The 27,972-nt window shown below is 43.7% G+C and overlaps 1 protein-coding gene across 1 annotated transcript in view; it reads right to left on the bottom strand.

Annotated features, from left to right (window-relative positions):
* Positions 1-349: 349 nt before the first annotated feature.
* Positions 350-27,972, bottom strand: part of VWA3B (von Willebrand factor A domain containing 3B) — a 137,088-nt gene continuing 109,465 nt past the window's right edge. Inside the window, exons 21-26 of the mRNA XM_087823772.1 lie at positions 26,589-26,793; positions 9,891-10,002; positions 6,458-6,582; positions 5,286-5,423; positions 2,906-3,006; positions 350-749 (exon numbers count right to left, since the gene is read on the bottom strand). Of these exons, the coding sequence (XP_087679898.1) occupies positions 350-749; positions 2,906-3,006; positions 5,286-5,423; positions 6,458-6,582; positions 9,891-10,002; positions 26,589-26,793 (1,081 nt within the window). The remainder of the gene's footprint in view (positions 750-2,905; positions 3,007-5,285; positions 5,424-6,457; positions 6,583-9,890; positions 10,003-26,588; positions 26,794-27,972) is intronic.

The raw sequence follows: 27,972 nt of genomic DNA, 5'->3' as shown, positions 1-27,972 counted from the left end.
AGTGGAAAGAATAGGATAAAAACATGGAAAAGCCAAAACCAATAAGCTCAAACAGGTAGGCAATGCAGGTGGCGGGTGTCAGGGAAGTCTACCTCTGTAATAAATAGGGATGGCAGGGGTGGAATGAAGGAGGTGGCCTTACCTCAGCAGAGGGGCTAGGTCCACAGTGTCAAGGGGTTGAGGTCTGGCAGCCCTGGAGGAATGCTGGCTCTCTCAAACATAGCTGCTACTAGACTGCTTTAAGGTTTCTGGGCGATCCTCAGCCCTTTGCTGCTGTGGGTGTCTCTAAGAGTGCAGAGTGGGGCTGCTCAGGTGGAGGTGTGGCAGCGTTGTCGAGGCTGGCTGACTCCTAAACCCCGGGCTGGGGACCTTCTCTGGGGAAGTGGATGTCAGTATTACTTAAGGTATTAGAGTTTTTGCTGTACTGAGGCCTAAACTGGCCCAGGAACTGGGGAGTGATATCACATGTACTACTCTTGGGAGAGATTTCAGGGTGTTCTGGAGATAAATAATGTTGTCCCCCTCCCACCTTGGGCTTGGGGTGTCTCCTGGGGTAGGACTGTTGGGACCTGTTGCCACGGGAAGGGTCGTCTGAATCCGAGGACACCACCTCCTGCAGAGGCAGCCTCTTGGCAGGCTTCTTTTTCTTTCTTCTGGGGTTCTCCTGTCTTAGCTCCCGTAGATCGGCAGTGCCAGCTTCTCTGATTGGCCATGTTAGTAAAGCTGAGTTCTTCATGTTCACATCAGCCCTAGAGAGATGGAATCAGGTTACCCTGGTCTTGACAGCTGCTGTGTCTACATAGAGATCCAAGCCAAGAGACAAGTGTGGGCGAGGATGTGGAGAAAAGGGAACCCATGTGTACTGCTGGTGGGAATGTAAATTGGTGCAGCCACTATGAAAAGCAGTATGGAAGATCCTCAAAAATTAAAAATGGAACTGCCTTATGACCCAGCAATTCCACTTCTGGGTATTTATCCAAAGAAAATGAAATCACTATCTTGAAGAAATATCTGCACTCTTACATTCATTGCTGCCTTATTCACAGTAGCCAAGACATGGGAACAACCTAAATGTCCTCCATTGATGAATGGATAGGTAAAGAAAATGTGATATATATATCACATATAAATAGCAAAATATTATTTAGCAGTAAAAAAGAGAAGGAAATCTTGCTATTTGCAACCACTTGAATGGAACTTGAGGGTATTTTTTAAGTGGAATATGTCAGAAAAAGACAAATACTGCATGATCATTCTCATTCTCATATGTGAAGCCTAAAATAAACCAAACTCATAGAAACAGAGTAAAAAGGTGGTGCTAGGGGCTGGGGATGCAGGTGGGGGAAACGGAGAGATGTTGGTCAAAGGGTACCAAAAAAACACAAAGAAAATATACTGGACAATTTATCCAGAAATGTCCTCTTTCAAAGAAGGTGTCTAGGCAACAAATACCTTGACCTCATTTCAGCCACGCCTTCCAGGCACACCATTTTGGGAACTTGCCTTTTTCAGAGCCTTCAGGCTAAGTTAAGGACACCAGCTGCCTGGTGTTTGTTAAACCATATTTTATTCCCATAATCAGTATCTGCCACCTTGATCACCCAGCCTTCATTCTGAATAACTTTGATGATAGCCACTTCAGATCCTTTTTAAAGTTGTCAAGAAAAAATTAATAGAGTGGGAAAAGATTTTTAATTATTTCTTTTTTTTTTAAAATTGATTTCAGAGAGAGGAAGGGAGAGGGAGAGACAAATAGAAACATCAGTGATGAAAGTCATTGATCAGCTGCCTCCTGCACACCCCCACCAGGGATGGAGCCCAAAACCCAGGCATGTGCCCTGACTGGGAATCAAACCTCAATCTCCTAGATCACTGAGCAACACCAGCTGGTTAGATTTTTAGTTATTTCTAAATAGAAAATTTCATAGATCAAATCTCTCTCCAAAGGACTAAGATTTACCACATGTGATACTTTTCAAAGACTGGCTCAAAGACTCTGGAGGTAATTTCCAAGAAGGATTAAAAAATTGGCTTGATTATTTCATACCCATTAGGATACTATTATTAAAAAGAAAATGAACAGAACGGAAAAATAACAAGTGTTGGCAAAGGTGTGGAGAAACTGGAACCCTTGTGCATTGTTGATGGGAATGTAAAATGGTGCAGCTGCTATGGAAAACAGTATGGCAGTCCCTCAAAATATTCAAAATAGAACTAGCACATGATTCAGCAATTCCACTTCTGGTTATGAATCCACAAGAATGAAAGCAGGGACTCAAACAGATACCTGTACACCCATGTTCATAGCAGCATTATTCACAACAGCCAAAGATGAAAGCAGCCCAAGTGTTCAGTGACAGATAAATGGATAAACAAAATATAGTAAACACATACAATGGAATATTGTTCAGCCTGAAAAAGGAAAGAAAGTCTAGCATTTGCTATAACATGGATGAACCATGAGGGCATTATGCTAAGTGAAATAAACCAGTCATAAAATGACAAATACTATATGATTCCACTTATATGAAGTTCCCAGAGTAGTCAAAATCATAGAGACAGAAAGTAGGATGGTGGCTGTCAAGGGCTGCGGGGAAAGAAGGCCTTGAATCCTTACAAATAAAAAGGAATAATTCCTTCATATTCATGACAGAAGTCAGAATGCTTTTCTGAAAGGTTAGTAAAATAGTGTTGGATTTGAGGTTAGAACCAGACAGACAAATAACCAGGAGGTAAAAGGCATGACACTGAGTAAAGAACAATCATAGAGCTACATTGTAAGCAGGAAGTCCCCACCTCTGCTTTTCCCCCCAAGTACTCAGAGATCATGAATCTCAACCAGAAACTGATTAAAAGTGCAAAAATAGAAATAAAATTCAGAAAGTAAAAAGTTGGGTCCACTTACACTTTTGGATCCTCCTGAACTGGGGATGACTTTATATGAGAGCAAGAGAGAGCATACTTGTTTTGGCTGATCTTAATAAGTGCACTTCGTGGGCAAAATTCCTGCAATAATACCAAAGAGTTAACTCAATTTAAGTCAGAGATGTCCACAATTCAGATGTAATTTTACTCTAGCTCAACTCATTATAATAGCTATCCATTATCCTATTCAGAGTGATACTCAAGAGTGCAGTTTAAATACAAAGCCTCATTTGATAATTACATGCTGAAGAACAGTCATCACTGAATCCTCTTTGTGATTTCTCCACATCCTGGATCATTTGCCAAGTCCATCCACTTAAGATGCAGTGGGTGCACACACATGCATACACACACACCCTCTCACATAACCATCGTCCCACCTTTACTTCGGCCTTGGCCATCTCTTTCCTGGACTTATAAACTGTCACCACCACCCCTTGACGAATGCCCAACCTTCAGCACCATGAGTCTCCCAGCATCTCCATCAGAACTGTTTTCAGTGTCCATCCCTCCCCCTCCCCCATGCCACTCAGGTCTCCAGGGACCCACTGCCCTGTGGGAAAAGCCAAGGTCCTTCCTAGACTGAGTTTCTTGCTCAGCGATCCTGTGTCAGTTGCTTCATCTTTCCCCACACTGAGGGGACATGCCCAGGATGTCTCTTCAATCACCCCTTGACTTGCTCTCTCCTCTCTTGCCCGGTAGATATCCCCACATCAGCACCACCCGGTGCCCTTCTAGAAGGCCCCTTTACTGTCATCCAAACAGCTCCAGGGAAGCCCATTTTCTCTCAGGGCTTTTCATGGGTGATGAGAAGGCACATTTCTCCCTCTGTTCTGTCAGGTTGGATTCAGTCCTTCCAGACCCACTGGCTCTGATGGTCTTCATTCTTTGCCCTTAATCCTAAAATCCACTGTGGTATATTTACCACAGCCCCCTCCCTGGTGAATATACCTCATGCTACAGTCAAGAATTGACTAGGTATTTTATTCCGCATATTAGGCAGTCAGACGCAGAGGTTTAGGTTGCAGCCCATGGAACCCGACTGCCTAGTTCACACCCCTGCTCTATGGCGCCCGTGTGTGACCACCTCTCTGCTTTGGCTTCCTTATGCAAAGACGGGGACAATGATCGTTCCCACTCGGTTGTTCGCTATGGACAACACACTTGTGTGCCTAGTAAAGTTAGCATCTATGATTTTATTTGCTCCTTTTTGCTTGACAATCTATTTTCCAGGCATATTAAGTAGCCCATTCAAGCAAAGTTATTTCCTTTAGAAACATCATTTACTCAGATAATTTAAAAAGCAATTGGGAGAGCCTTCTTTTCCTCAGGGCCTGTGTCATGGTGCAAAGGTGACTAGGGCCACAGTTCCTGCATTTAAGGAGCTGGGAGGCTGGTGAGGAAGCCAGTGAGGGAAGAGGACAGGACAGTGTGCAGGGGACCCTGAGGGCCTCAGCAAGGAATCACAACTAGGCTGAATCTTTCAAGTGACAGGAGTGTTCATGGAAAGAAGATGGGAATGGCAGTCCAGAAGAGTTAAACCCAGGGGCTTGGAAAAGGCCACTGTTCAGGAAGTAGCGAGCCATCCATGGGCTGGAAGCCAAATTCACAGGCAGGCCAGAACCTTGGGGTCAACCAATACTTTTTCTTTTCTTTTCTTTTCTTTTCTTCTTCTTTTTAAAATTTTCAATTACAGTTTACATTCAATATTATTTTGTAGTAGTTTCAGTTGTACAGCATAGTGGTCAGACAATCCTATACTTTACAAAGTGATCCCCTGATATTTCAAGTACCCACCTGACACCATACATAGGTATTACAATATTATTGACTATATTCCTTATGCTATACTGTACATCCCCAAAGCTGCACTTTTTCTTGAGGTTGATGAAAAGTGTGTGTGTGTGTGTGTGTGTGTGTACATTAGGCAGGCAAATGATACCATCAAATTAGTAAACCAATAGAGATTTTTTCTAAAATTTTTAGGAAAGATCCATTGGGAGGACTGGCAGGGGAGCGTAAGGCAGGAGTTTTCTGAGCAGCAGCAGGGAAGCAAGAGAGAAGTAAGAACAGGAAAGACCCTGAAGAAGCCAAGCGAGTTCCCAGCCAGGGGTGCAGAACGGGAGCCAAGAAGGCCATTCAGCAGCGGAGCAGGGAGGCCGTGGCTTAGTGAGGGCAGATTTTGTGTCATGAGTGGGCAGAATCCAAACTGCAGGGGGGAGTAGATACAGCCAGGGAAAAAACTTCTTCAAGACACCTGGCAGTGCCTGGGAAGAGCTAGGTGTGGCCCACAAGAAAGGCAGATGAAGGAGCCACTTCCTGCTTGCGCCACAGTCCTCTCTAAATGCGGTTCTACTTACTCTCCGGTTGTTACACTTCAAAACTGTGTAGAATTTATCTTCGGCCACATCCTGATTCGGAAGTGCTATGACAATGGCAGGGACATAGAAGTCAAATCCATTTGGTACCACAATTTTGGCAAATACATAATCTCCAACCTGTAGATGACATATTTCATAGTAAACATTTTGCTATAGATCTTACAGACAATATTAATATAAGCTTGTTCTAAAATACCCCAGGATTCTAAATTTCAAATACATGTTTTTTTCTCAGGAAGAGTAAATAGTTCTAAAATTCTTTGTACTCATTGGGCCACACCTGGAATTTAGTGATCAGTCTGGAGAAGCCCCTTTGTAGCAGGACTTTTTCACCAGCGACAGCCAGCAAGATGGTGAGGGGTCTAGAAACACAAATCCTACTGGGACTGGTGGAAGGAACCTGGGGTACTCCACATGAAGATCAAGGAGAGAGGTGAACACTGTCTTCATGCATCTGAAGGGCTGCCACCACAATACAGGAAGAGAGCAGGTTTGTTAACATCGTGCTGAGCACACAGAGGGACTCCATGGGTAAAAGTTACGAGATAGCTTCCAGCAGAAACAAAATCCTGGGAAGGAACACACAGAGGCTGCTGGCATTTGTCAGATGGAAAGGATCAGTTGTCAGGAGAAAGTGCACTAACTTGCACCCTGGGTCTGGCCTGGGGAGGTGGGACCTCACAACCAGATGACATCCCAAGAATGTGCTCAGTGCCTTTCCTCCAGGCTCACACTATCCCAGAAACCACAGCACTGCGGTTCTGGGGGCTTTCTCTCTACTCTCTGGCCTGGGTGGCAAGGAAAGCATGACCTCTGCCCTTGTTTTAAATCTATTTCAATATACTCTTTTGCAGTTAAATTTTCAAGAGCACTAGCAACTATAGCAACTCTCTTCCCTGACCATCTCTGGCCTATAAAGTGACAAGTGCAGTCCTGAGCTACTTAACAGGGTGTTAACAGATCAGGTCCACGAGCAAAGAAATCTCCAGGCAAGTGGTCATAGCAACAGGGGCCATTGCTCTTCTCCTTGGAATACAAGCCCTCTGCAGGAGCCCAACCAGAGCTCAACAAAGGGTCCATCAGGGCTTGCACCATCCTCAGAGCGCTGGGAATGGTGAAAAGGGACCTGAAACAGGTGTTAGAGCAGGTACCTGGAGCAGCGGGCAGGGCATGGCGCCCCCCACAGGCGTGATGAAGGAGGTAGGCACAACCTTGGTGTCTCCGTACCTGAAGTCCACCAGTGCATGGGTGGGGCTTATGCACTTCTTTACGACCCCTGGAAGGAATCAAAGTTAAAATACGATATGAAGACAAGTAATGTCTGTTTCCTTAGGCTGGCCCCTCCTGTTGACTGCTAATTATTACACTTTGCCTATTTACATCAGTGTGCCTCTTTGACGTCCCCACCATATAGCATTGGGCGCCGTCCAATGGGGCGGACTGATTGAAGGCGGTGAAGGCAGTGCTCTGGTCTGGGCACCCCGGAGCTGGGAGCCCAGAGAACATGCAGAAGCTCACTCATTCAGTGTCACATGACTAGCAGTCATCCTAGGGGAACGTCACTCTTAGAAACAATACCCTCTTCCTGGACACTTCCTACAGCCTGGTTTCCTTATTCATTTATTTTAGCCACACTCCCCTCTATAATGCTTAGCTATTGAAAGTCAATAAAATGAAATCATGAAAGTGAAAAGGTGATGTGAACTCCCACCACCAGCTTTTCATTAATATTAGATCATCCTACAGCTTCCCTGAAACGTACAACCAAAAAGGGGAGGGGGGGGGGAAGAACCCAGGTGTCTCCCTACCCTTTAGTTCTCCTCAAAGAGCTTACTGAAGCAGGAAAGGAAAGTGCCTGTGTTAAGGTGCACATATTTTATCAGTTATATTTTCCCATTATAAAGGGGTTATAAATATTAAGGGGAAGCTTGGACACGACACTTCCCTGGGCATTGACAGCTGCCCCTGGACCTCCACTCCAAGACAGAAATGTGCGCATCCCCACTGGGCTCCGGCAGCATGAGTCTTGGTACCCACACCTGCTCACATCCCACCTCAGCAAAGTCCCATGCCCTGTGCGCAGCAAAGACCCTGCTGATTTTCATCTTGAGTCCATGTCTTTTGTATTAAATAACCAACCATTAAATGACAACTTTTTTTAAAAACAACACACACACATGAAAACCAGCTTCCACTGTATGTGCTGTCTTATCAAATTAGCATGTTCAATTTGGGTTTTGAATATTCTTTACATATTACACATTTCCTACATAAACCGACTTTACTCTTTTAATTAGAAAAACAAACACTACTTTTCAAAGGAATTCCTATTATGAAATAATGAAGGATCACTCCTGGTTGAAGGGAAACTTCCCACGCCACACCCTCCCCCTGGTTCAGGTTTGGGCTGCCAAGGCGGCCACATCGCCACCGCCAGGGTGAGCCTCTTCACACTCCCAACCTTTGGGACTTGAGCAGAATCTGGTCTTAAGCCGGCCACCAGTTTGCCAGTTGCCTGCCTAAACTGAGCAGCTGTGACTGAGGCTGCATGGCCCACAAGTTTGAACCATTCATTCCCTGTCTTTTACAGGAAAGTCTGCCCCACCTGCCCTAGGTGATGGGACCTAGACATTTCGGTATGTTACTACAATCTCTTTTTAGTTCCTTCGATTCTCTTCTCCTTTGTGTACAATCTCTGCAGATGTGGCCTTTGTCTACTTCCAGAAATGTGTACTTTCTTATGGCCTAACTTTAGAACCAGCCTCACCACCTGGCACCCCTCTGGCTGTGCTCTGGGACCTGCAGGACCCTGAGCGGCTTGTCGAGTCAGGGCTCAGCATCTGCACTTGCTCCTTCATCTAAGTGAGGAGTTGGCAGCATTTCTATGCCCTGATCCAAGACCAACTTCCAACTTTTGCTTCCTGACAGCGCCACTTTTCTGTCTTTACCCCCAGAGAGGGGAGACTGTGTCGCCTGGCTCTGAAGTGTCACCAAGAACCATTTCAGGGGTCTGGTCTTTGTTCTTTTGGTCTTTTCTCCTGAAGGAGGCTTGGTGATTCCAGTCATCTTCCTGGATATGAGTCGGCCCCCCACCTGGGCCAGAGGGCTCTCCTCTATTCAGGCTAGGAAACAGGGGATGTGCCCCTATTGAGACCCTCAGCAAAACTGGCCTGTGCTCAGAGGTTAGAGGACTGGAGAAATAGTCTCAGTATACAGCGTAGGTCAGTTCATTTGGTGAGAGATGCAAGAATAGGTCTTACTCTTTGCTCCAAACAGGAATTTCTCAGGCTGGAGCCTGTGTTTTTTTTTTTCTTTTTCTTTTTTCTTTTCTGTTTTTTTACCTCTGGCTGCAAGAACCTTCTGATATTCACAGCCCAGCTTCAATTCCATCTCCTGAAAAAGAAATTCACTTTGCCCTACTAGTAGCCTCCCCCCCTACCTGCCCCAACGCACTAAGGGTCACCCTACATGTCCATTCACCATGCTCTTATCTTGCTTTAGTCTCAGAGGTTTCCCTCCAATTGCCTCTTTGAATTGTTGCTAAGGTGTTTTTTCAATGAGACAGAGAGAAAGAGGGAAACATCGATCAGTTGCCTCCCATGTGTACCCCGACTAGGGATCAAACCCCCAACTTGGGTATGTGCCCTGACCAGGAATCGAGCCCACCACCTTTTGGTGCACCAAGGCCACACTCCAACCAAGTAAGCCATGTGGCCAGTGCAAAACCCACATTTTTAAACAAGATCCTTACTAAACAGCCCCATGTTTACCTCTCTGAAGAGCATCATTATTTTCTATTTTATTTCTCAGACATGAAATGGTTTTCTGCACCTCTAGGTCTTCATTCATCTTCCTTTCACTATCCATTAAGCTCTCACTTGAACGTCACCTGGCTGAGTGCTTTAGGATCGTGTCTTCCAGGAACTCTGGCAAGCCTCTCAGGTCCAGCCACACGGGCCTCTTCCTCCAAGGCACACGTGCACTCCGGCCTCATGACTTTGTACTAAGCAGAGAGTCCCCTGCTTAGAGCTCTCTTCTAAACAATCTCATGCCTGCCCCTCCTGCTTTAAGTCCTCCCTCACCTGCCACCTGCCCTGGAAGCTCTTCATGGGCCACCATATTTAGAATTGCCACTTTCACCTTGGCTTTCAGCCTCCTTTACGGCTTGATTTTTCTCCCTCTATAGCACTGTATCTGACACACTGCATATTTATGTGGTCGCCTGTCTGTTGCCCTCACTAGAATGTAATCTCCATGAAGACAAGAATTTCCATATGTTTGCTTCCTTCAATAGACAGACCAGCACTTCAGGAATATTACATACATGGAACATAGTAGATGTGTAGTAAAAATTTGGTTATTAAACAAGTGGGGGATTAAAGTAAATATATGTTCTGGCTAGTCCCCCTCCCCCACAAATATGGGGAGAAACCCATCACCATTTCATTTTAGAAGTGGATTAGAAGTGGAATATCTTAGTACAGCTATGAAATTTCAATGTTCTAGGGAAAGCACAGTTTGAGAACCTCTGGTCCCTGATAGCATATTCTTTAACAAAGAAATCTTACAAAACAGTATACCTACCTGGAAAATAAAAGCCATTTGCATCACATCTTGCAATAACCCTCTGGCCTTTGAGGTGATGCAATTTTTTGGATTTGATTTTCTTTGTTGAATTTCCTTGAAATTTCGGTGGCTAAAAAAACAAAATATTAGTAATTGGTAGAAAAAGTCAACGCAGACAGTGAAAATCACAGGTATAGGTATCTTAGGACTCTGTTGGAATTGCAGGACATACATGTACTGTGCATCTTTCTGGGGAACTTCCTGTTCTTTGTTGGTGGGAACAGGCTTTCAACTGAACTGGCCTGGGAACCTTGTCCACAGAAAGTGAGACAGAATTTTCTGTCTAAACATAATCAAGTTTTGTTAAAACAAAAACACAAAACAGAAAAGTCAACCTTTTCCAGAGAATTTAAACAGGATCCCAAATCTTAAACATAATATTCAATATATCATTATACAATCCAAAATGCAACAGACAAGAAAGCAAGGCAACATGACCAGTTCTCAAGGTATAAAGCAGCTGATAGATCACAATACCGAGATGCCCCAAGTGTTGTGATAATCAGATAAAGACTTAAGTCAGCAATTATAACCATAGTCCATGATGTAAAAGCAAATACCTTTGAAATGAATGTCAATGTGTTTTCAGCAGAGAAAAAGAAACTATAAAAAGAACAAAATGAAAATTTTAGAAGTAAAAAATATAGTATTTGGAAGGGCTCAATAGTAGAATTGATATAACAGAAGAGACAAATCAACAGAAATTATTCAATCTGAAGAACACAGAGAAAAAAAAATTTTTTTTTAAATGAGCAAGGTCCCTCCTGTTCCATATAACCCTTTCAAAGCCCAGTTCAGTTATAATCTCGCCAGGAAGACTACCCCAGGCAGTCTCAGAAAAAGCAAAAGTATATTTTTACAACAAATATTATTTAGCCACTTATATATGATATGTACAGAAAAGGCAAATTCACTGATTCGTGGTTACCCAAGGCTGGGGGTGCAAACAGATTGACTACAAATGGGCACGAGGGGTCTTTTTGGGGTGACGGAAAAGTGCCACAACTGGAATGTGGTGGTTGACAGCCTAGTCAGTTTTACTAAAAATCACTGAATTGAAACAGGTGAGTTTTATAGTGTCAAAATCTTATTTCTATAAATCTGTGGGTTTGTTTTTTTTTAAAGGTAAAAACAGCCATTTATTTATGGTTTACTCTAGTAAATGCTCATGTTATTTTACATACAGTGGGCTATAGGAGCAAATGAGTACAGAAGCTTCAATAAACTAACAAAATAGAAACAGACTCATAGATAGAGAACAGCCTGACAGCTGTCAGAGGGGAGGGGTGTTGGGGGCTGGGTGAAAAAGGTGAAGGGATTAAGCAACCCCCCCCCCCCTAAAAAACCTCATAGACACAGACAATAGCATGGTGATTACCAGAGAGAAAGGAGGGCTGGGGGGAGATAGAAGAGGGTAAAGGGCGTAATAAATGGTGATGGAAGACCTGACTTGGGGTGGTGAACACACAATACAATATACAGATGATGTGTTATAGAATTGTACACCTGAAACCTATATCATTTTATTAACCAATAAGTTCAATAAAAAATTTTAAAAAAATAAAAAGGAAAAAAGGATAAACCAAATAGGCCTTTTTCTTCAGATTGCTAAATTGCAGAAACTGGGGATTTTCCCCTCTTAGATTTTTTTTCCTTCTTTTCCTTTTCTTGACCATTAATTTATTAATTCTTGGGTTTCTGAAAGAAATTAGTCGCGGACTAGAAACAAGATGGCGGCGTAGGTAACCGCGGTCCCCGCCGCCTCCCACGACCACATCAAAATTACAACTAAAATACAGAACAACCATCATGCAGAACCTCCTGAAATCTGGCTGAACAGAAGCCCTACAACCAGGGAACTGAAGAAGCACCGAGACCAGTAGGAGGGATGAGGACATGGGCGGATCAGGGCTGAATCCCTGAGAGGCAGCCTCGGGCCCACACCCAGTGTCTTGGGGTAAAACTGGGAGGGATATCTCGGTGGGGGAGGTTTCCCGAAGGAGCGAGGGGTCCCAGTCCCACATCAGGTCCCAGGGCTGGGAAGAGATGTCCCCACAGCTTCAGGCTGTGGAAACCAGCAGGGACTGTGGCTGAGGGAGCAGAGGCTGCGGGAGTCTCAGGCAGCTCCTCTTAAAGGGCCCGCGCACAGACTCACTCAGACCCGCTCCCTCTGAGCCCCAGCACCAGGCAGCAGCTTGAAAGGAGCCTGGGACATTTGGGGAGGAACTAACTTGCCTGAAATTGTGGCGAGAGGTGGAGGGGCAGCTTTCTCCCAGACAGAAGAGCTGGCAGAGGCCACTGCTCCTTTGGCAAGCCCTCCCCCACAGAGCTGGCAGGCAGGCACCATATTTGAATCTCCATCAACTTGGCTCACACCTTTGGCCCCGCTGTGGTGATTCCCAGAGACTCCGCCCTCCCTACTTGCAAGCTCATCCAAGCCATTTCCAGTGGCTTTTCTATGCAAGTGGCCTCTCGAGCCTCATGCTTAGGATTTTTCTAAAATCTCTCAAACAAGCAGCAGGGAGCCCCATATGGCTTGATAAGGGGCCCCAGGCCTGGCACTAGTGACAGCCTGCATTGGACCATGGCTTGGCCTCTCCTGGACACCTCTAAGCCCAGCACAAGTAGCAGCCATCTACAGCTTGCTGTGTAGCTCATGCTGGGTGGCCCTGGGCAAGGCACTGGCAGAGGCTGACTTTGCACCTCCTGGCAGGCCCCAGAGACAGTGCCAGACTCAACCTGGTGGCCAGACTCAACCACGTTGGATTACAACCCTACCACATCCACAAGTGACACACTCAAGGGGTGCAGTTGGTGAACACCAAAGCTCCACTGAAGAAAATCCTGCTCCATAAGGGTGTCTCCAGTACAGCAGCTCTTTGGCTGTAGTTGCAGCTGGTCCTCACAGCTGATTGGCCTGGGGGGTCAATTCCTCCCAGTAACACCAACAGCAACCAAGGCTAAACTACAACAGGACAGTGCACACAGCACACACAGGGAAGCACCTAGAAGACCCAGCTCAGGTGTCTAGGGAGGCTGAGCCACTGAACCCTATGGGACACCTAGTACACAAAGCCACTCTACCAATTACAGGAGACATAGTAGCTCTACCTAATACATAGAAACAAACACCTGGAAGCAGCCAAAATGTGGAGGCAAAGAAATATGCCACAAAGGGAAGAACAGAAGAAATCTCCAGAAAAGGAACTAAATGAAATAGAACCAAGCAAGCTACTAGATACAGAGTTCAGAATTATGGTTATAAGGATGCTCAAGGATATTAGTAAGACAATTAAGAAAACAAGTGAGACCATGGATGACATAATAAAGTACAAACCAGAAATGAAGTCTACACGAACTGAAATAAAAAATAATTTACAGGGAATCAACAGTAGAGTAGAGGACGCTGAGAATGAAATAAGCAATTTGGAATATGAAGAAACAAAAAACACCCAACCAGAAGAGCAAAAAGGAAAAAGAATCCAGAAATATGAAGATAGTGTAAGGAGTCTCTGGGACAGCTTCAATCAGCCCAACATTTGTATTATTGCAGTTCCAGAAGGAGAAGAAAGAGAGCAAGTAATTGAAAACCTATTTGAAAAAATGACAGAAAACTTCCCCTACCTGGGGATAGAATTACAAGTCCAGGAAGCACAGAGAGAACCAAACAAGAGGAATCCAAAGAGTCCCACAGCAAGACACATCATAATTAAAACTCCAAAGGTTAAAGACAAAGAGAGAATCTTAAAAGCAGCAAGAGAAAAGCAGTTAGTTACCTACAAGGGAGCACCCATATGACTGTCAGCTGATTTCTCAACAGAAACTTTGCAGGCCAGAAGGGAGTGGCAAGAAATATTCAAAGTGATGAAAAGCAAGAACCTACAACCAAGATTACTCTACCCAGCAAAGTTATCATTTAGAACTGAAGGTCAGATAAAGAGCTCAGACAAGGAAAAGCTAAAGGAGTTTATCACCACCAGACCAGTACTACATGAAATGTTGAAGGGTCTTCTTTAAGAAGAAGTTAATGAACAAAAGAATCTGACAAACTAAATAGATCCAGAGACATTGATGCATGCAACAGATGATCATATTTCAGAAGGAAGAGGGAAGGGGAGTGGAGGGTGGGAGGGGATTAACCAAAGAAGTTATATGCATATATGCATAACCCATGGACACAGACAATAACAGGGTGAAGGCCTGGGGAGGGGGTGGAGCAAGGAGGAGGGGGTCAATTGGGGGGGAAAATGGGACACCTGTAATACTTTCAACAATAAAGATAAATTAATAATAAAAAAAGAAATTAGTCCTCCTGCTCAACCTGACTGCTCAGCAACATCATTCTCCAGCTTGTGTGCAGACAATCAAGTCTCCCTCTTTCCAATGAAAGAAAGCCAATCAGGTGTTCTCACATGCATTTTGAGGTTACTTTTTTGCAATGCTATAGCTGTATCATAAAGTATTAAATGCATATTTTATGAGTTCATCTACAGAATTCCACTTAAACAAGTCTCTAATTTATAAGGCAATTGACTATAAAAATTTAAATAACTTCAGGTGGTCTCAACACATTTGTTCTTGGGCCATTATTCATTTCAGTATAGTTTGGATATAAGTGGGCTGGGTTCTTCTGCAGCATCTATCATCTGGACCTGTTTGGACATGCTTTACAGGTTCATTAAAACAAGTGGGAGCGTGGTTGATTTCCTGGGAGATGAAAACTTAGAGCCATGTCCTCAGAAGTGAAGAAATTATGAACTAAGGGGTAGGGTCTCTTGAAGGAACTGTGGGATATGATCAAATTTTGGCCTATGCAGACACAGACAAAACGTCAGATGAGCACTACCCTTTTGTTTATGATGTTCCCATTTAGCTGATTTTGCTTGGGTACCTCCATTCTCATGGAATTTCTATTGTTACTAATGCGGTCAGTACGTTAAAGAGGACAGTCAGCATCACTGGTATATGGTCAATGTTAGCTGCCTGTTTCTGGGCCTTCCCACAGAAGATTCAGAGTGACCTGTAGTCTGAAATGGCCTCAAAGGGAGGAGCCTGGGCCAGGAGGCAGGAGAAGCAGGACTGAGGGCTTCCCCATTGACTGTGTGACTTTGGGCAACCTTGTAACCTTCCTGAGCTTCAATTTCCTCACTTGCAAAATGAGGGGATAACCTAAATGATCTCTAACACCCTCTAGCTCTGCACTTTTGTCCAGGAGATTCTAGGCCTTACTAGGCCTTCCTGTACCACAAGGGCCACTGTCAGGCCTTGTGTAAACAATGACTGGGACTCAAGAATGAGTCCTTGTTTGCAGTTTTTACCATTTGAGGGAAATGTACCAGCCAGAACTATGAACATGAGCAGCACAATTTTCCGTCATCACACTCCACTGAGATGCCCACACCACTTTCCTACAGTCACATAGGATCCATGTGAAGTTTCCCAACAGACCCACATAAAGCTTCTAATTACTGATAGAATTTAGAATCTTGAGAACCTGGAACAAGACAAATTAAATCATTGTTACTTAAAAACCTTCACATAAAGGTAAAGTCCCATAAAGGTTACCTTTACATAAAGCTAACTTCCATAGCTATGTGCTTCATGTCACCAGCATTGACAGCAAAGATCAAGCATCCAGGGAGGTGCTGGTGGCCACCAAGGCACCAGACAGCCCCTCTGCCTCCACACAGATAACGTTATTTCAGAAAGATATCCACATTGATCCAGAAAGGCCTTTTTCACTTTAGATTTCATCAATGTAACAGGCAAGCCATTTATTAGAATCTATTTCTAGACACATTTAAAGTTCCTTTTCAAAATTCTAAATGAGTGTAATTATGTAATTTATTTACCTAGCCCCCTTTTCTCTCTAGATTCCAAATATTGATTTGGTTCTTTCAATATCCCAGCCTACAGCTGACTGATGAGATTGCTTTCTACATTGTCACAGGTACAATCTCTGTGAAGTAAGTTGCCAGAAATTGTCCGAGCTCTTTTTCTCCCCTCCAGTTGTTACTCACTTCCCAATTCATCTGATGTAGGACAACCACCCACCCTGTAAAGAACCCCCTGCATGGGCAACAAGAGTGGATGGTAGCAGTGCAGAGTGCTTCGTGTTCATTTTTACACGCTGGACATGCCACCTAATAAAACATCTTCCAAATGGTTGAAAAGTATCACCCTCCGCCCCCAGATCACTCATATTCCTGTGAGTTCCCCTGAAAGGACCATTATAGCCACTAAAGGGCTTTCTACATGTCACTCACATTTACTCTGCTCTTGTTTACAACCGTTATTACTATTGGCAACAATCCATTTCTGGTTGTTTTCACAACATGTGGCCTTATGGAAGGGACAATTCACTTAAACTCAGTGATTCATCCTGGCCACTATCAGTTCAGCTACACCACAGATCCAGTAGAGGAGCCATGGAGAAACAAACCTGAGGGCCAGCTTTAGTGGCAGGTTCATTCCATAGGCACAGAGCACACTGGTCTCCTCGATAGAGGGCATCAATCAGGGCAGCTAACACCATCCCTCCAGCCACACTGATAGCACCTTTCCAGAAAGATGACATCTCGCCACTTTTGAATCTTGCCCAAGACTTTAGAGACACTGTATACCCTGATCCTTTCCTGCCACATCTCACCTACTACACACATGCAAAATATATGCATGTCATTGAGTTTTAAAAAGAAATCCATGGTGTACGAGAGTCAGAGGAGATGGAGAGTGAGAACAGGAAATGCCAACACTAAATCAATAAGCCCTCATAGCTCTAGGCTTAGGTGCCTGAGAGCAGCTACTGCAGGTTTCAGTGAGGAAGTCGGATAGGCAGTGACGCTGACAGCCGGGATGCTGCCCACTGGGTAATTTGATTTTACCTCATCTCCAAAACCCAGAGAGTCCTAATTCACTTGTTTGCCGGATTCAGTTACCAGGTGATGTAGAGCAGGACCCAAAATGATGCCACCCTCCCTTTATTTCATTACTTAATTTCAAAATCACGCTCTCCAGTTTACATTGGAGGGGACAGTGAACTTACTAAATGTTTGGTGTTTTAACATTTAACATTCTACATCAAGTACAGAATGCATCTCTAGGATCTAACTAGAATTAGTCTTTGGCTCAAAATCTTGTTATAAAACCATCACTAAATAGTTTTTCCTACCCCAAATTACTGAACCGCCACCATATGGCAGTTCCAATGTGCTGCTCTGTTCACATCTTGTCTTTAAAGCCAACAGTCTGTGATTGCTGTAATCAAGGAATACAGGAGAGTCAGGCGTGTTCTGAACCTTTCCTCTCTCTAGGACAGCTACTTATAAGACCAGAACATTACACATTGTCTGTTATTTATTCAGTTCCCTTAACCCTTTGGTGAGGACGGGGCCAGCTTGGAGTGTTTTCTGACCTCCATTATCCCTCCTCTTCTTTAGATTTAGAGGGGTTTTCTCCACCTCCAGCGTATCTAAGGTCTGCAGCCCTTTTAAAAATGGGTTCTGGAGAGAGAATGAGAAAAAGACCTTAAAGGAAAATGTGAGTCAGGAGTGGCAAGCTCATGCCCAGACCCTCTAGGCCCTGGAGTGTTGACTCATCGTAAAGGAGTGGAAAGGCTTTGGTGTGCTTTCCTTCCTAAGGTATTTGCATTTTAACAGAAGGTAAGCTACTTTGCCAAAGGAGTGAAGCTCTAAGTAGAAAGTACTGCCTCAGTCCTGCCCTTTTGAAGAAGGAACTAATTCACCTTTTGAAACCTCTCACAAGACATTGGGGCTCACAGGGACACTCAGGATAAGGCATGTGAGCCCCAGGCTTAAGGCAGAAGCTGCAGGCAGGAGGACATGCAGGGAGAATTAATCCTGGGTACTTGGCCTTGCTTTAAAATCCAAAGGGGTGGAGGGGAGTGCTTGGGTGGAGTTGTTCCCCCTCCTCCTCTTCAGGGAATAATGAAACTTCAGGAAACACAGTGAGAAACATGTCCCCAAAATTCTATGGAGTTTCTACTTCCCCTCAGGATACTTCCTGGGCAGACCACCAGCTGGGCAAGCTGTCCCAGGCCCCGGTTCCTTGTGCAGCCTGAGCGGCTGCTTAGGAAGCACAGGCCTCCATGGCAGGATGAAGCCCTGGCCTGGAAAACAGCTCCCTCCTCTCCACCACCGCAGCACTGGTCCGTGGAGTTAACCACTCAAAGTAAAATCTCCAACCAAACGTGAATCAATAGCAACTCAAAGGCTTTTGTGAAAGGATGGTGTGTGTGTGTGTGTGTGTGTGTGTGTGTGCAGCAAAAGACCTAGTAAATATACATTAGATGCTGGATAAAATGATTTCTCCAGCTTGAAGAGAAAACTAGGAACATTTCATGGAATATTCCCTCTCTGCTCTTTTAGGGAAAAATCAAAATGAGAAACATTGGAAATGTTTTAAATATTTAAATCTGAAAATTGCCTCGGCTTTGAGACCTGTAATTTGATGGTACTGATATAGTTGTCCATATGCTTGCTGCTGCTCCAGAGATGAACAAAAGCCACACATTTGAGCCATCCTTGTGTCACTGCCTGGAGCGTGGCCCCCACCAGCTATCTGCTATAGCTGTATATAAATACCTCACACAAGCTATGGCCTAAAAATAAGCACTGGCCTTTAAGAAAACTTTTTAAGAGATTTCTGGTCTATGCTTCTGCCCACAGATCCATTCTCTGCCCTGCCTTGTTCCATGCCCTGGAGGCTGGCCCCCAAGGACAATACCACCCTCTTCTGTTGCTGGCTGGCCTCTGGGTAGGGATGCAATGGGAGGCAGGTCAGTGTGTGTGCAGGACGATGACCGATTGGGGCACTGGCTCTGCGCTCCTCCTGCCCTTTGTCTCTCTAGCTGCTCCTCCCTCTGGGGACCAGTGCTCATGGGACTCCAGCAGCACTACTTCCCACTGCCCCTTCAAGTCTAGGGGTGATGACACTTCCTGCTCTCGCCAGTTGCTGAGGGCCTCACACCCGCTGTGGTCTGCCTTAGGCCTACCTCCACCTCTGCGAAAAGTCCCTTCATTAACTTTTCTTCACTTGGACCAACCGAATGGGAGTCTGTTTCCTGCCTGGACCCTACTGATAAGCCTTCCACTCAGTTCTCCAGACAAGGAGGACAGTGACGATCCCCACACCTGTCTAGGGTAGAATTTATGACTGAAAAAGAGAAACCTGGCAGCAGGAGAGTGCTCAGGTGCACCAGCTGCAGTCTCCAGCACAGAGGATGCCTTTAGCTTTAGAATGGAGACAGTCTGGCTGTGATTTCTGTCACCTCTGGGATCTCTAGAGCTGACTTCACCTTTCTACTCCTCAACATCAGATACTAGACAGATAACTTTTTAGATAATGTTTAGGGTTTGTGGGGGTTTTTCTTCCTTTCTTTTAATTCCCTTTAGTGACTGCTGTCCCTGAGCAGGATTTTCTCTTTAACCCCCTTCTAACTGTGGCTCAATCATGCAGTTGGCAGCATCCTCTCTTTGGCATCCTCTCTGTCTCGTCAGGGAGCCTCAGGTTCTCTTTGAGATTTAAGTCCCACCCTGGCCACATATCCTGGCATCACTCCACAGGAGCCTGTCTGGGTCCCGTTTCCAGATGGTAACTTGTCACGGAGGTGCTGGCCTGGAATGCATACGTCCTTCTTTCTGTGATGGCAACAACCACTGACACAACCCAGACTTGCTATTTCCCGCCCTCACACCTGGGGCACTTACGTGCGACCGGAGAACAGTTCCCGGTCACTGGGGGTAGCCTCCCACCAGACCAAGCATCAGCACAACAGACTAAACTTTACTAGTGGAATAAGAAAGGGTTCAGGCGCGACACCTCCCTTCTCCCTTCGCAAAGGAACACTGTAAAAGAGTAGATTACAATGCAAGAATGACAACTGGTCTGATTATTATTGGAAACAAAGATAACAACTCTACCTATTCTGACTTTACTTCGTACAACATCAAGAGATTTCTAAGTCTCCCCAACTAAATTTCTCCTGTACGGTGTAAAAGTCGCAGCCCAACATGATGTTTTCAAATCCAAGATCTCTTCTTGCCTTCATTCCCTGTTGTACCTCACCCAATCCGCTCGCATCCTCCCTCACGTGCATTTTCCTACCACTCTCTTTGTCCTGGACTCTTTTTCAAGTAGTGGAACACTCAGTTCACCCTTCCTTAAGGCCACTCACAGCTCTGAGAAGTAAACATGTGCACCCTGCTGTGTAGGGACATCCCCAAGGCCTTTCTTAGGGCTGCTTACAGCTGCTTACAGCTTAACAGCTTAATTTCTGCCTCTGAATTTTCCAAAGTGATTAAGTTTATGGGTGCAGAGAGCCCACTGGATCTTTCTTGGCCTGGATGCTGTGGGATTTGCTCTGGAGAACTTTATTTATTCAGGAAATGCTGTAGGCTGGGGCTCCCTAGACTGGAAGGTTAATATGATTCAGATGCCTTCTGGTACTTCCACCTCTGAAAACTCAGGATTGGCCAATGAGGGTGAAATCTGCAACCCTGGCAACAAGAAGTGCTGGTGGGGGAGTTTTCAAGGGAATTTAAAATTTCAGGCTTATGGTCCCTCCTTTCGTTATGTGGTCACATTCAGACAAACTTTGATCACCTTTTGCTACACATTTCTAATAAACTAGGGGGTCTTAATAAGTAACAGAAGTTTTCATACACTCCAACTTATAATCATTAATCAAAATCCTTGGCCTTTGCAAAAAGGATTTTAAATGAGGATCTATTTATATAGAAATCAGTGAAAATGACTTGTGTCTGTGATGAATTTCACTCTAGGACCTCAAAAGGCTTTGCAATCTTTAGCTTTGGTCCCAACCAACGTTTTCACTCTGGTTGAGACCTGTTAGTGGGTCATGAAATTGGTAAGTGGGACATGACAAAAATGGAATGAAAATATCTCAGAATACATCACACATGGTAAGGAGAAGTATCATTCTAAGAAAGTAATATACAAAATCTTCCATTGTTGAGGGCCATGCGAAGAATGGAAAGAGCTCTGAAGATAAGCTGCCAAGTATGACAATCCCTCTCCATTCATTATCTATAGACATTTGTCCTCGGCACGTGGACACTCCCTTGGACAGAAAATGGGGGCTCAGACACCCTATGTGGGGACAGGGCAGTAAAGGGAGAGCCTTAGCCCCTAACCAAGAAGGGGGCAACAGTTAGACCCATCGATACCAGTACACAAATTGAAGGTATCTCACTCTGGGTCATGTTCAAGCTCCCACCACCTTTCTCCTTTTCTTCCCTACAAAGATCTTGAAATGATAATTGGCACTTCTTATATTTACTGCTTGACTTCTACCCACATCTCTCCCCACTGTAAACTAGCTTCTGCTCCCACACGCCCATGAAATTATTTGGCCTAAGACCACTAGTGATCTCCCTCTTGCCCAATAAAATGTCTTTCGGACACCATTCTGTGTGACTTTTCAAGACTCCTCAGTAACTACCTTAACAATGAAAGAGCAATACAGGCCGAGTGCACATACTGTGAGCACTAGTGCTGCACACTGTCTAAGCATATCAGGTGCATTGTCTCACAACCATTTTGTAGGTAGACACTTTGATTTTTCTCCCTTGAAGATGAGGAAACTAGGTCTTGAATGTGTGGCTCAGGAGTTGAGCATCGACCTATGATCCAGGAGATCAAGGTTCAATTCCCAGTCAGGGCACATGCCCAGGCTGAGGGCTTGATCCCCAGCAGGGGGCATGCAGGAGGCAGCCAATCAATGACTCTCATCATTGATGCTTCTGTCTCTCTCCCCCTCTCCCTTCCTCTCTCTGAAATCAATAAAGACATATTTAAAAAAAAAAAAGAGGAAACTAGGCTTTGAGGGCCTGGCTAGATCACAGCTAGAAAGTGGCAGCGCCAAGACCTGCATTTAGGTCTGTACCACTCCAGGCCCAGGCTCTTGCATCACAGCTCCCTACCCTGGGCCACCTGCTCCTCTAACTTCCCTGCTTCTATTACTCTACTGTCTGCTCTTCTTCTCTCAACACCTCAAATGACCTCCAGATATACCTCAACTTAGATTTCTCTCCTAAGCTCCAAACATGTGCTGTCTGTTGGCCTTTCTCACCTGGACACCCCATCGACATCAAGAGACCTAAAGTGACTTACCTTTCCCTGAAAATATATCCTTCCACTTATCATACCTCTTCCTCTTATCCATTTTTCATTTATTTATTTATTTGTTTGTTTATTTAAATATATCTTTATTGATTTCAGAGAGAGGAAAGGAGAGGGAGAGAGAGGGATAGAAACATCAGTGATGAGAGAGTCGTCATTGATCAGCTGCCTCCTGCACGTCCCCGACTGGGGATCAAGCCCGCAACCCAAGCTTGTGCCCTGACCGGGAATCGAACCCTGATCACCTGGATCCTAGGTCAATGCTCAACCGCTGAGCCATGCCGGGCCAGGCCCATTTTTCATTTATTAATTCAAATATTTATGAGTGCCTACAAGGTGCTCATGGCACTGGCAGTATCTAGAACACAATGGACAAAATCTCACCCTGATTCTATCAGGAGAGACAGATCATAAATGAGCATATAATGTCAGGTATTAAAATGAACTTTGAAAAAAACAGAAATGTGGTAAGGGTTAGAGAATGACAGGGTGTTCAGATGGGCTGTCCAGGGAATACCTGTGTCCTTGAGAAACAGAGGCCATAGGGAAGTGGTTGATAGTAACTTTATCTCCCCAGTTGTCCAAGACAGAAATCTGTGGGCACCCTCGATCTGTGGGCTCACCCCACATATGCACCTTCCACCAACTCATATCTCTGTTACCTATTCCCTCCTCTCTGTTCAGGCTTGGCTCAAGGCCTCAATGCCTCTCAGTAGAGTGCTGCCCTTGGTTTTGGTCTTTCCCCTCTACACTGGGCCTCATCTTGCTGCCAAAAGGATCTTCCCAAGACACAGGTTTGTTAACATCTTCCACTTGCGGAAAATCCCTCCCTGGATATTCATTTCCTGTAGGCAGAGTCCCTGGTCCTGGGAGAGAATTCAGGTCCCTGGTATTCTAGTGCCATCTTCCCTGTCTTGTGTCCTGCCTGCCCCTGGTGAACATGCCATGTTATTCCCACCTTCCTGCCTTTTCACAGACTGTTTCTTTCTCTCAGAACATTTCTCGCACCACAACATGTATATTACTACTCATTCTTCCAGACCAAACTTAATTATCCCCTCCATGACACCTTCCCCACCTTCCCAGCCAGAACTGCTCACTTTTTCCCATCTGCCAGTTGCTCTACAGGTGTGCCTCTGTTGTCACATTTATAATACTCTTAAATAAGAACCTGGGTTTCATTCATTCAATAAATATTTTCTGAGTGCTCACTGTGTGCCAGACACCATTCTCAGTACTATGGATGCAGCTACAAACAAGCCCAGACAAGGTCTCGGCTCTCATGGAGCTTACATTCTATTCTGATATGTCTCCTCTACTAGGGTGGGTCCATGTCTTCAGTGCAGGTAACAAGCCCCCATTTTGTATACAATGTAGAGCAGCACTTTGGGAAGCCCCAAGGAGAGAGAGAACAACCAGACAAGCTATTCACTGCCTGAGGCCAACTGTGCCAAGCACAGAATCTAATCTATGTTAGGGAGTGAATAAGTATTTTTAGATGAGGAAATTATAGAAATTATATTTATTTCCACTCTGTGGCTAAGGGAAATAAAGGGATAGAACAATTAATTTATATCCCATCAATAATGAGCTTTTTATTCCCACAATCCTAGATAAATTGCATAGAACCAGTCTTTGTTCTGAACCACAAGAGGCTTCTTTTCACTCCATTAGCAACACTTCTCAGGCCAGCAGACAGCCACACATTTGGAGGCGTCTGAGGTGCTTCCCAAGGAAACACTACACAACACGCTGAGGAAATCAATTAAAAAAAATAAAAACCCAAAAAACACTATAAATGTAAATATATATTTATAAAATATATATAAAACAAAAAAATAAATAAAACTAACTAAAGTTTGCATTCTGAACAAAAGAAATAGCTTTCTATACTGAAGGGAAAAAATGTCATTTGCAGGGGAAAAAGTAAAATTAAATAAAAACAAGCACACACAGAAATCTAGTCTAGAGCAGCAAATATAAAATTTAAAACCAGGCAAAACCAGTATCATTAGCAAAGACTGAAACCAAATATGAAGAATCTCAGAGGTCAGTTCTTTGGGTATATTTTTTAGACTGTCATATGGTGAAAACTAAATAGAGTTCAGTAAGGTTTTGGATGAACTATTCCAGGTCTGCATCAACCACCTGCAGTCAGAAAGGGGGTGTTATACTGGCAACAAGTATTTAAAGCCCCCAAGTGTTCATGCCCTCTGATCTAAGGATCCTACTCCTAGGAATTTATCCTAAAAAATTAGTTCAACTATATGCACCATAGAAATCATTAAAACATGATGTGAAAGAGAAGAAAACTGGAAAACAAGGCTAACTGTCCAACATTCAGTGAAGAGTTAAATAAATCAGTGTATATACACACACACACACCATAAAATGTTATCTAACCACAAAAAAATACCAATCTTATGATTCAGTAAAAACAAAGAGGAAGTATATCAGATAATGCTAAATTAAAAGGCAGAATATGAAACGATTACGAACACTCTGACTGCATCTATGTAAAAAATATATTCAAGAAGAAAAAACTAGAAGTAAAAGATTCAAGGTGATAATAAGTAATAAGTCACCTGTATAATGAATTACTTTCTTTTTAAAAGGTTTGTTTTACTAATAATAATTGCTAATACTAAAAGTGGACTTTCAATACTAAGCTCTTTAAATGCTCATTTTACTTTCATAGCAACCCTCTGAGGCAGATACTATTAAAACTCCTATTTTACAAGTAAAAAAACCAAAGTTTAGAGACAAAAGAAAGCTAAGGGAATTCAGTACCACTAAACCATCATTGCAAGAAGTGTTAAAGGGGCTGCTTTAAGAAGAAGAAGAAATAGAGAGAGAGGAACATAAGCATAAGCGGTGCTGGGAAAATCGAACAGGTACATGCAAAAAATGAAACTAGACCATCAATTTATAGGATACACAAGAATAAACGTAAAATGGATAAAAGACTTAAATGTAAGTTGTAAAACCATAAAAATACTAGAAGAAAATAGCCAGTAAAATCTCAGACATCTCTCGGAAAAATATTTTTGCCAACATGTCTCCTAGGGCAAGGGAAACAAAGAGAACAATAAACAAATGGGACTACATCCAACTAAAAAGCTTCTGCACAGCAAAAGAAACCAAACAAAATGAAAAGGGAGCCCACTGAATGGGAGAACATATTTGCCAATGATATATCTGATAAGAAGTTAATTTCCAAAATATATGAAGAACTTATACAACTCAACACCAGGAAGACATACAATCCAATTAAAAAATGGGCAAAGGACCTGAGCAGACACATTTCCAAAAGGACATACAGATGGCCAATAGACATATGAAAAAATGCTCAATGTCACTAATCATCAGAGAGATGCAAATTAAAACCACAGTGAGTTATCACCTCACACCTGCCGGAATGGCTGCCATCAATAAATCAACAAACAAATGTTGGCAAGGATGTGAAGAAAAGGGGACCCTCGTGTACTGCTGGTGGGAATGCAGACTGGTACAGCCACTGTTGAAAACAGTATGGAGGTTCCTCAAAAAATTAAAAATGGAACTGACACCTGACCCAGTGATTCCACTTCTGGGAATGTATCTTAAGAATCCTGAAATACCAATCAGAAAGAATATATGCACCCCTATGTTCACAGCAGCACTATTTACAATAGCCAAGATCTAGAAACAGTCCAAGTGTCCATCAGCAGATGAGTGGATAAAAAAGCCATGGGACATTTACACAATGGAATACTATGTGGCCATAAAAAAGAAGGAAGTCTTAAGTCTGTGAAAGCATGGATGGACCTGGAGATTATTAAGCTGAGTGAAATAAGCCAATCAGAGAAAGACAAATACCACATGATCTCATTTATATGTGGAATCTAATGAACAAAATAAACTGACAAAATAGAACCAGAGGCATGAATACATGCCTTACAGAGATCAGAGGGGAGGGGGGTAGGATGGACGGGATGAAAGAAGGTGAAGAGAATAGCCAAAGAACATATATGCATAGCCCATGGACACAGACAACAATGTGGTAAGGGCCAGGAGGAGGGGAGGGCAAAGGGGAGGTAAATGGGGGACAACTGTAATAATGTTAACAATAAAAATAAAATATTAAAAAACAAACAAAAATTAAAGTTTAGAGTCACAGAGTAACTGGCCAAGATCACACAGGTATTAGTTGGCAGATCTGAAGTTGGACCTTGCTCTGACTTATATCAAAGCCAGGCTTTTAATCATGACATTATACTTCAGTTTTATTTTGCAGTTAAAAGATGTATTGTTTTAAAATAAGGCCATAGTAAAACCAAATAGCATTTAATTCCTTTTGAAAGAAGTCCTTGGACCCTAAGTGAGTTGGTGCTAAGTCTTTTAGTAGTCAGTGTGATGGGGGTGGGAGAGAGAGAAGGAAAGCCGCCAGCACAGGATGGCAGTGACTCTGGCCAGGAGGGAGGGAGGAAACACAGACCCCTCCAAGGTACCCACCTCTCCTAGGGCCCTGCTCACAGCATCCTCCTTCATGGCAGCCTCCTGGAGTTCCATGGCCTGCTGGATGTACATCTTCCCAGCTAAGATTTCATTTTCCAGCATCGACAGCTCTTTCAGTGAAATGGGCCAATTCAACCGTTCTAATGCCTCATTTAAAGCTGCCTTGTTTTCCAAGTATCGCATTGGTTTGTTTGCATCTAGCCTAAGAAAGAAAAAAGAAGAAGAAACAAAAGAACAAAGAAAGTGACCATAACAGAAAAAATATGAGAAGATGTTTTTTAGTAAACCCTCCCCAGAGAAACATCTGTCAAAGCCGATGTCAGGTACCAGTTAACAGAATCACAGCCACACCCTCTGGTCCTTCGGAACTTTGGTAGCTTGCACAAGTTAAAAATAATCATCTCTTTAAATAATGGTAGGCACTTTTCCTCATTACCTAATTTAATTATCTGATTTTAAAGAAGTTTGATATACATGACTTTTTTTTTAACAATTTCTTTTTGGCATATTTAGAACCCATTTCTTTCTCCCTAGGTCTAACATTTGGCAGAACCAAAAATGTGCTTCAAATAAATTTCACTCAACTATCCTTTAGCAGTGACTCTGGAAAACAAAGGAAAGCAAAGGAAAGAAAAATTAAACAAAACCCAACTATCTGCCTCAGTGCAGAAATTCTTCTACTAGCTCATTTCAGCCACTTTGCTCTCCTCTTCTCCCTGTAAGCCTAAATTGGCCTAAACTTCTGGCTTCATGGTTTGGGTACACAAGAAACAGAAGCTAAACTTTCTATGAGCTGATGAGCCGGCGGTGAGACTCCAGGGGAAGCCAGCGTGGTGTGATGGCCCAGGTCCTGGATTCTATTTCCAGTCCCAGCTACTAGGGAGCCACACATGTAGGAAGGAGAGAGAAGGGGATGGCGGAGAGCTCATTTCATCATGATCATCCTCTTACTGCCGAGAGTGTCACTTCCTTTAGATGCAAGGTGTTGAAAGAATCCAGTGTAAACCCAGCACAACCACAGGACTCAATCCACAAACAAACTTGTCTCCAGAGGACAGCAAAAATTCTTATTAAAAATCTAAATTGGAATGATGTCAGCAAGACGGTGGAATAAGAAACCCTATTTCCTCATAGAGATACTGACTTAACAACAATGTATGGACCAAATTGCCTTTGTGAGAATCCCAGAAACCAGTCAAAAGCTTATAGCACTCCATAAACCCAAGAAGAGTAGGTGCTAAAGTCAGTAGAAAAGTTTATTGCATTTTGCCTGGCCTAGCCCCTCACCTTCCCAGGCACAATGCAGCATAACTGAGAGAAAAACTAAACCCTGACTTCTTCCTTGGGAGGGAAAGAAAAAAGGGACTCTGCATCCAACATT

Source organism: Miniopterus natalensis, chromosome 13 (genome assembly GCF_054644295.1).
Source record: "Miniopterus natalensis isolate mMinNat1 chromosome 13, mMinNat1.hap1, whole genome shotgun sequence".
Taxonomy (NCBI): domain Eukaryota; kingdom Metazoa; phylum Chordata; class Mammalia; order Chiroptera; family Miniopteridae; genus Miniopterus; species Miniopterus natalensis.
Note: the sequence above shows the minus strand (reverse complement) of the source record. Positions and strands in the feature narration are given on the sequence as shown.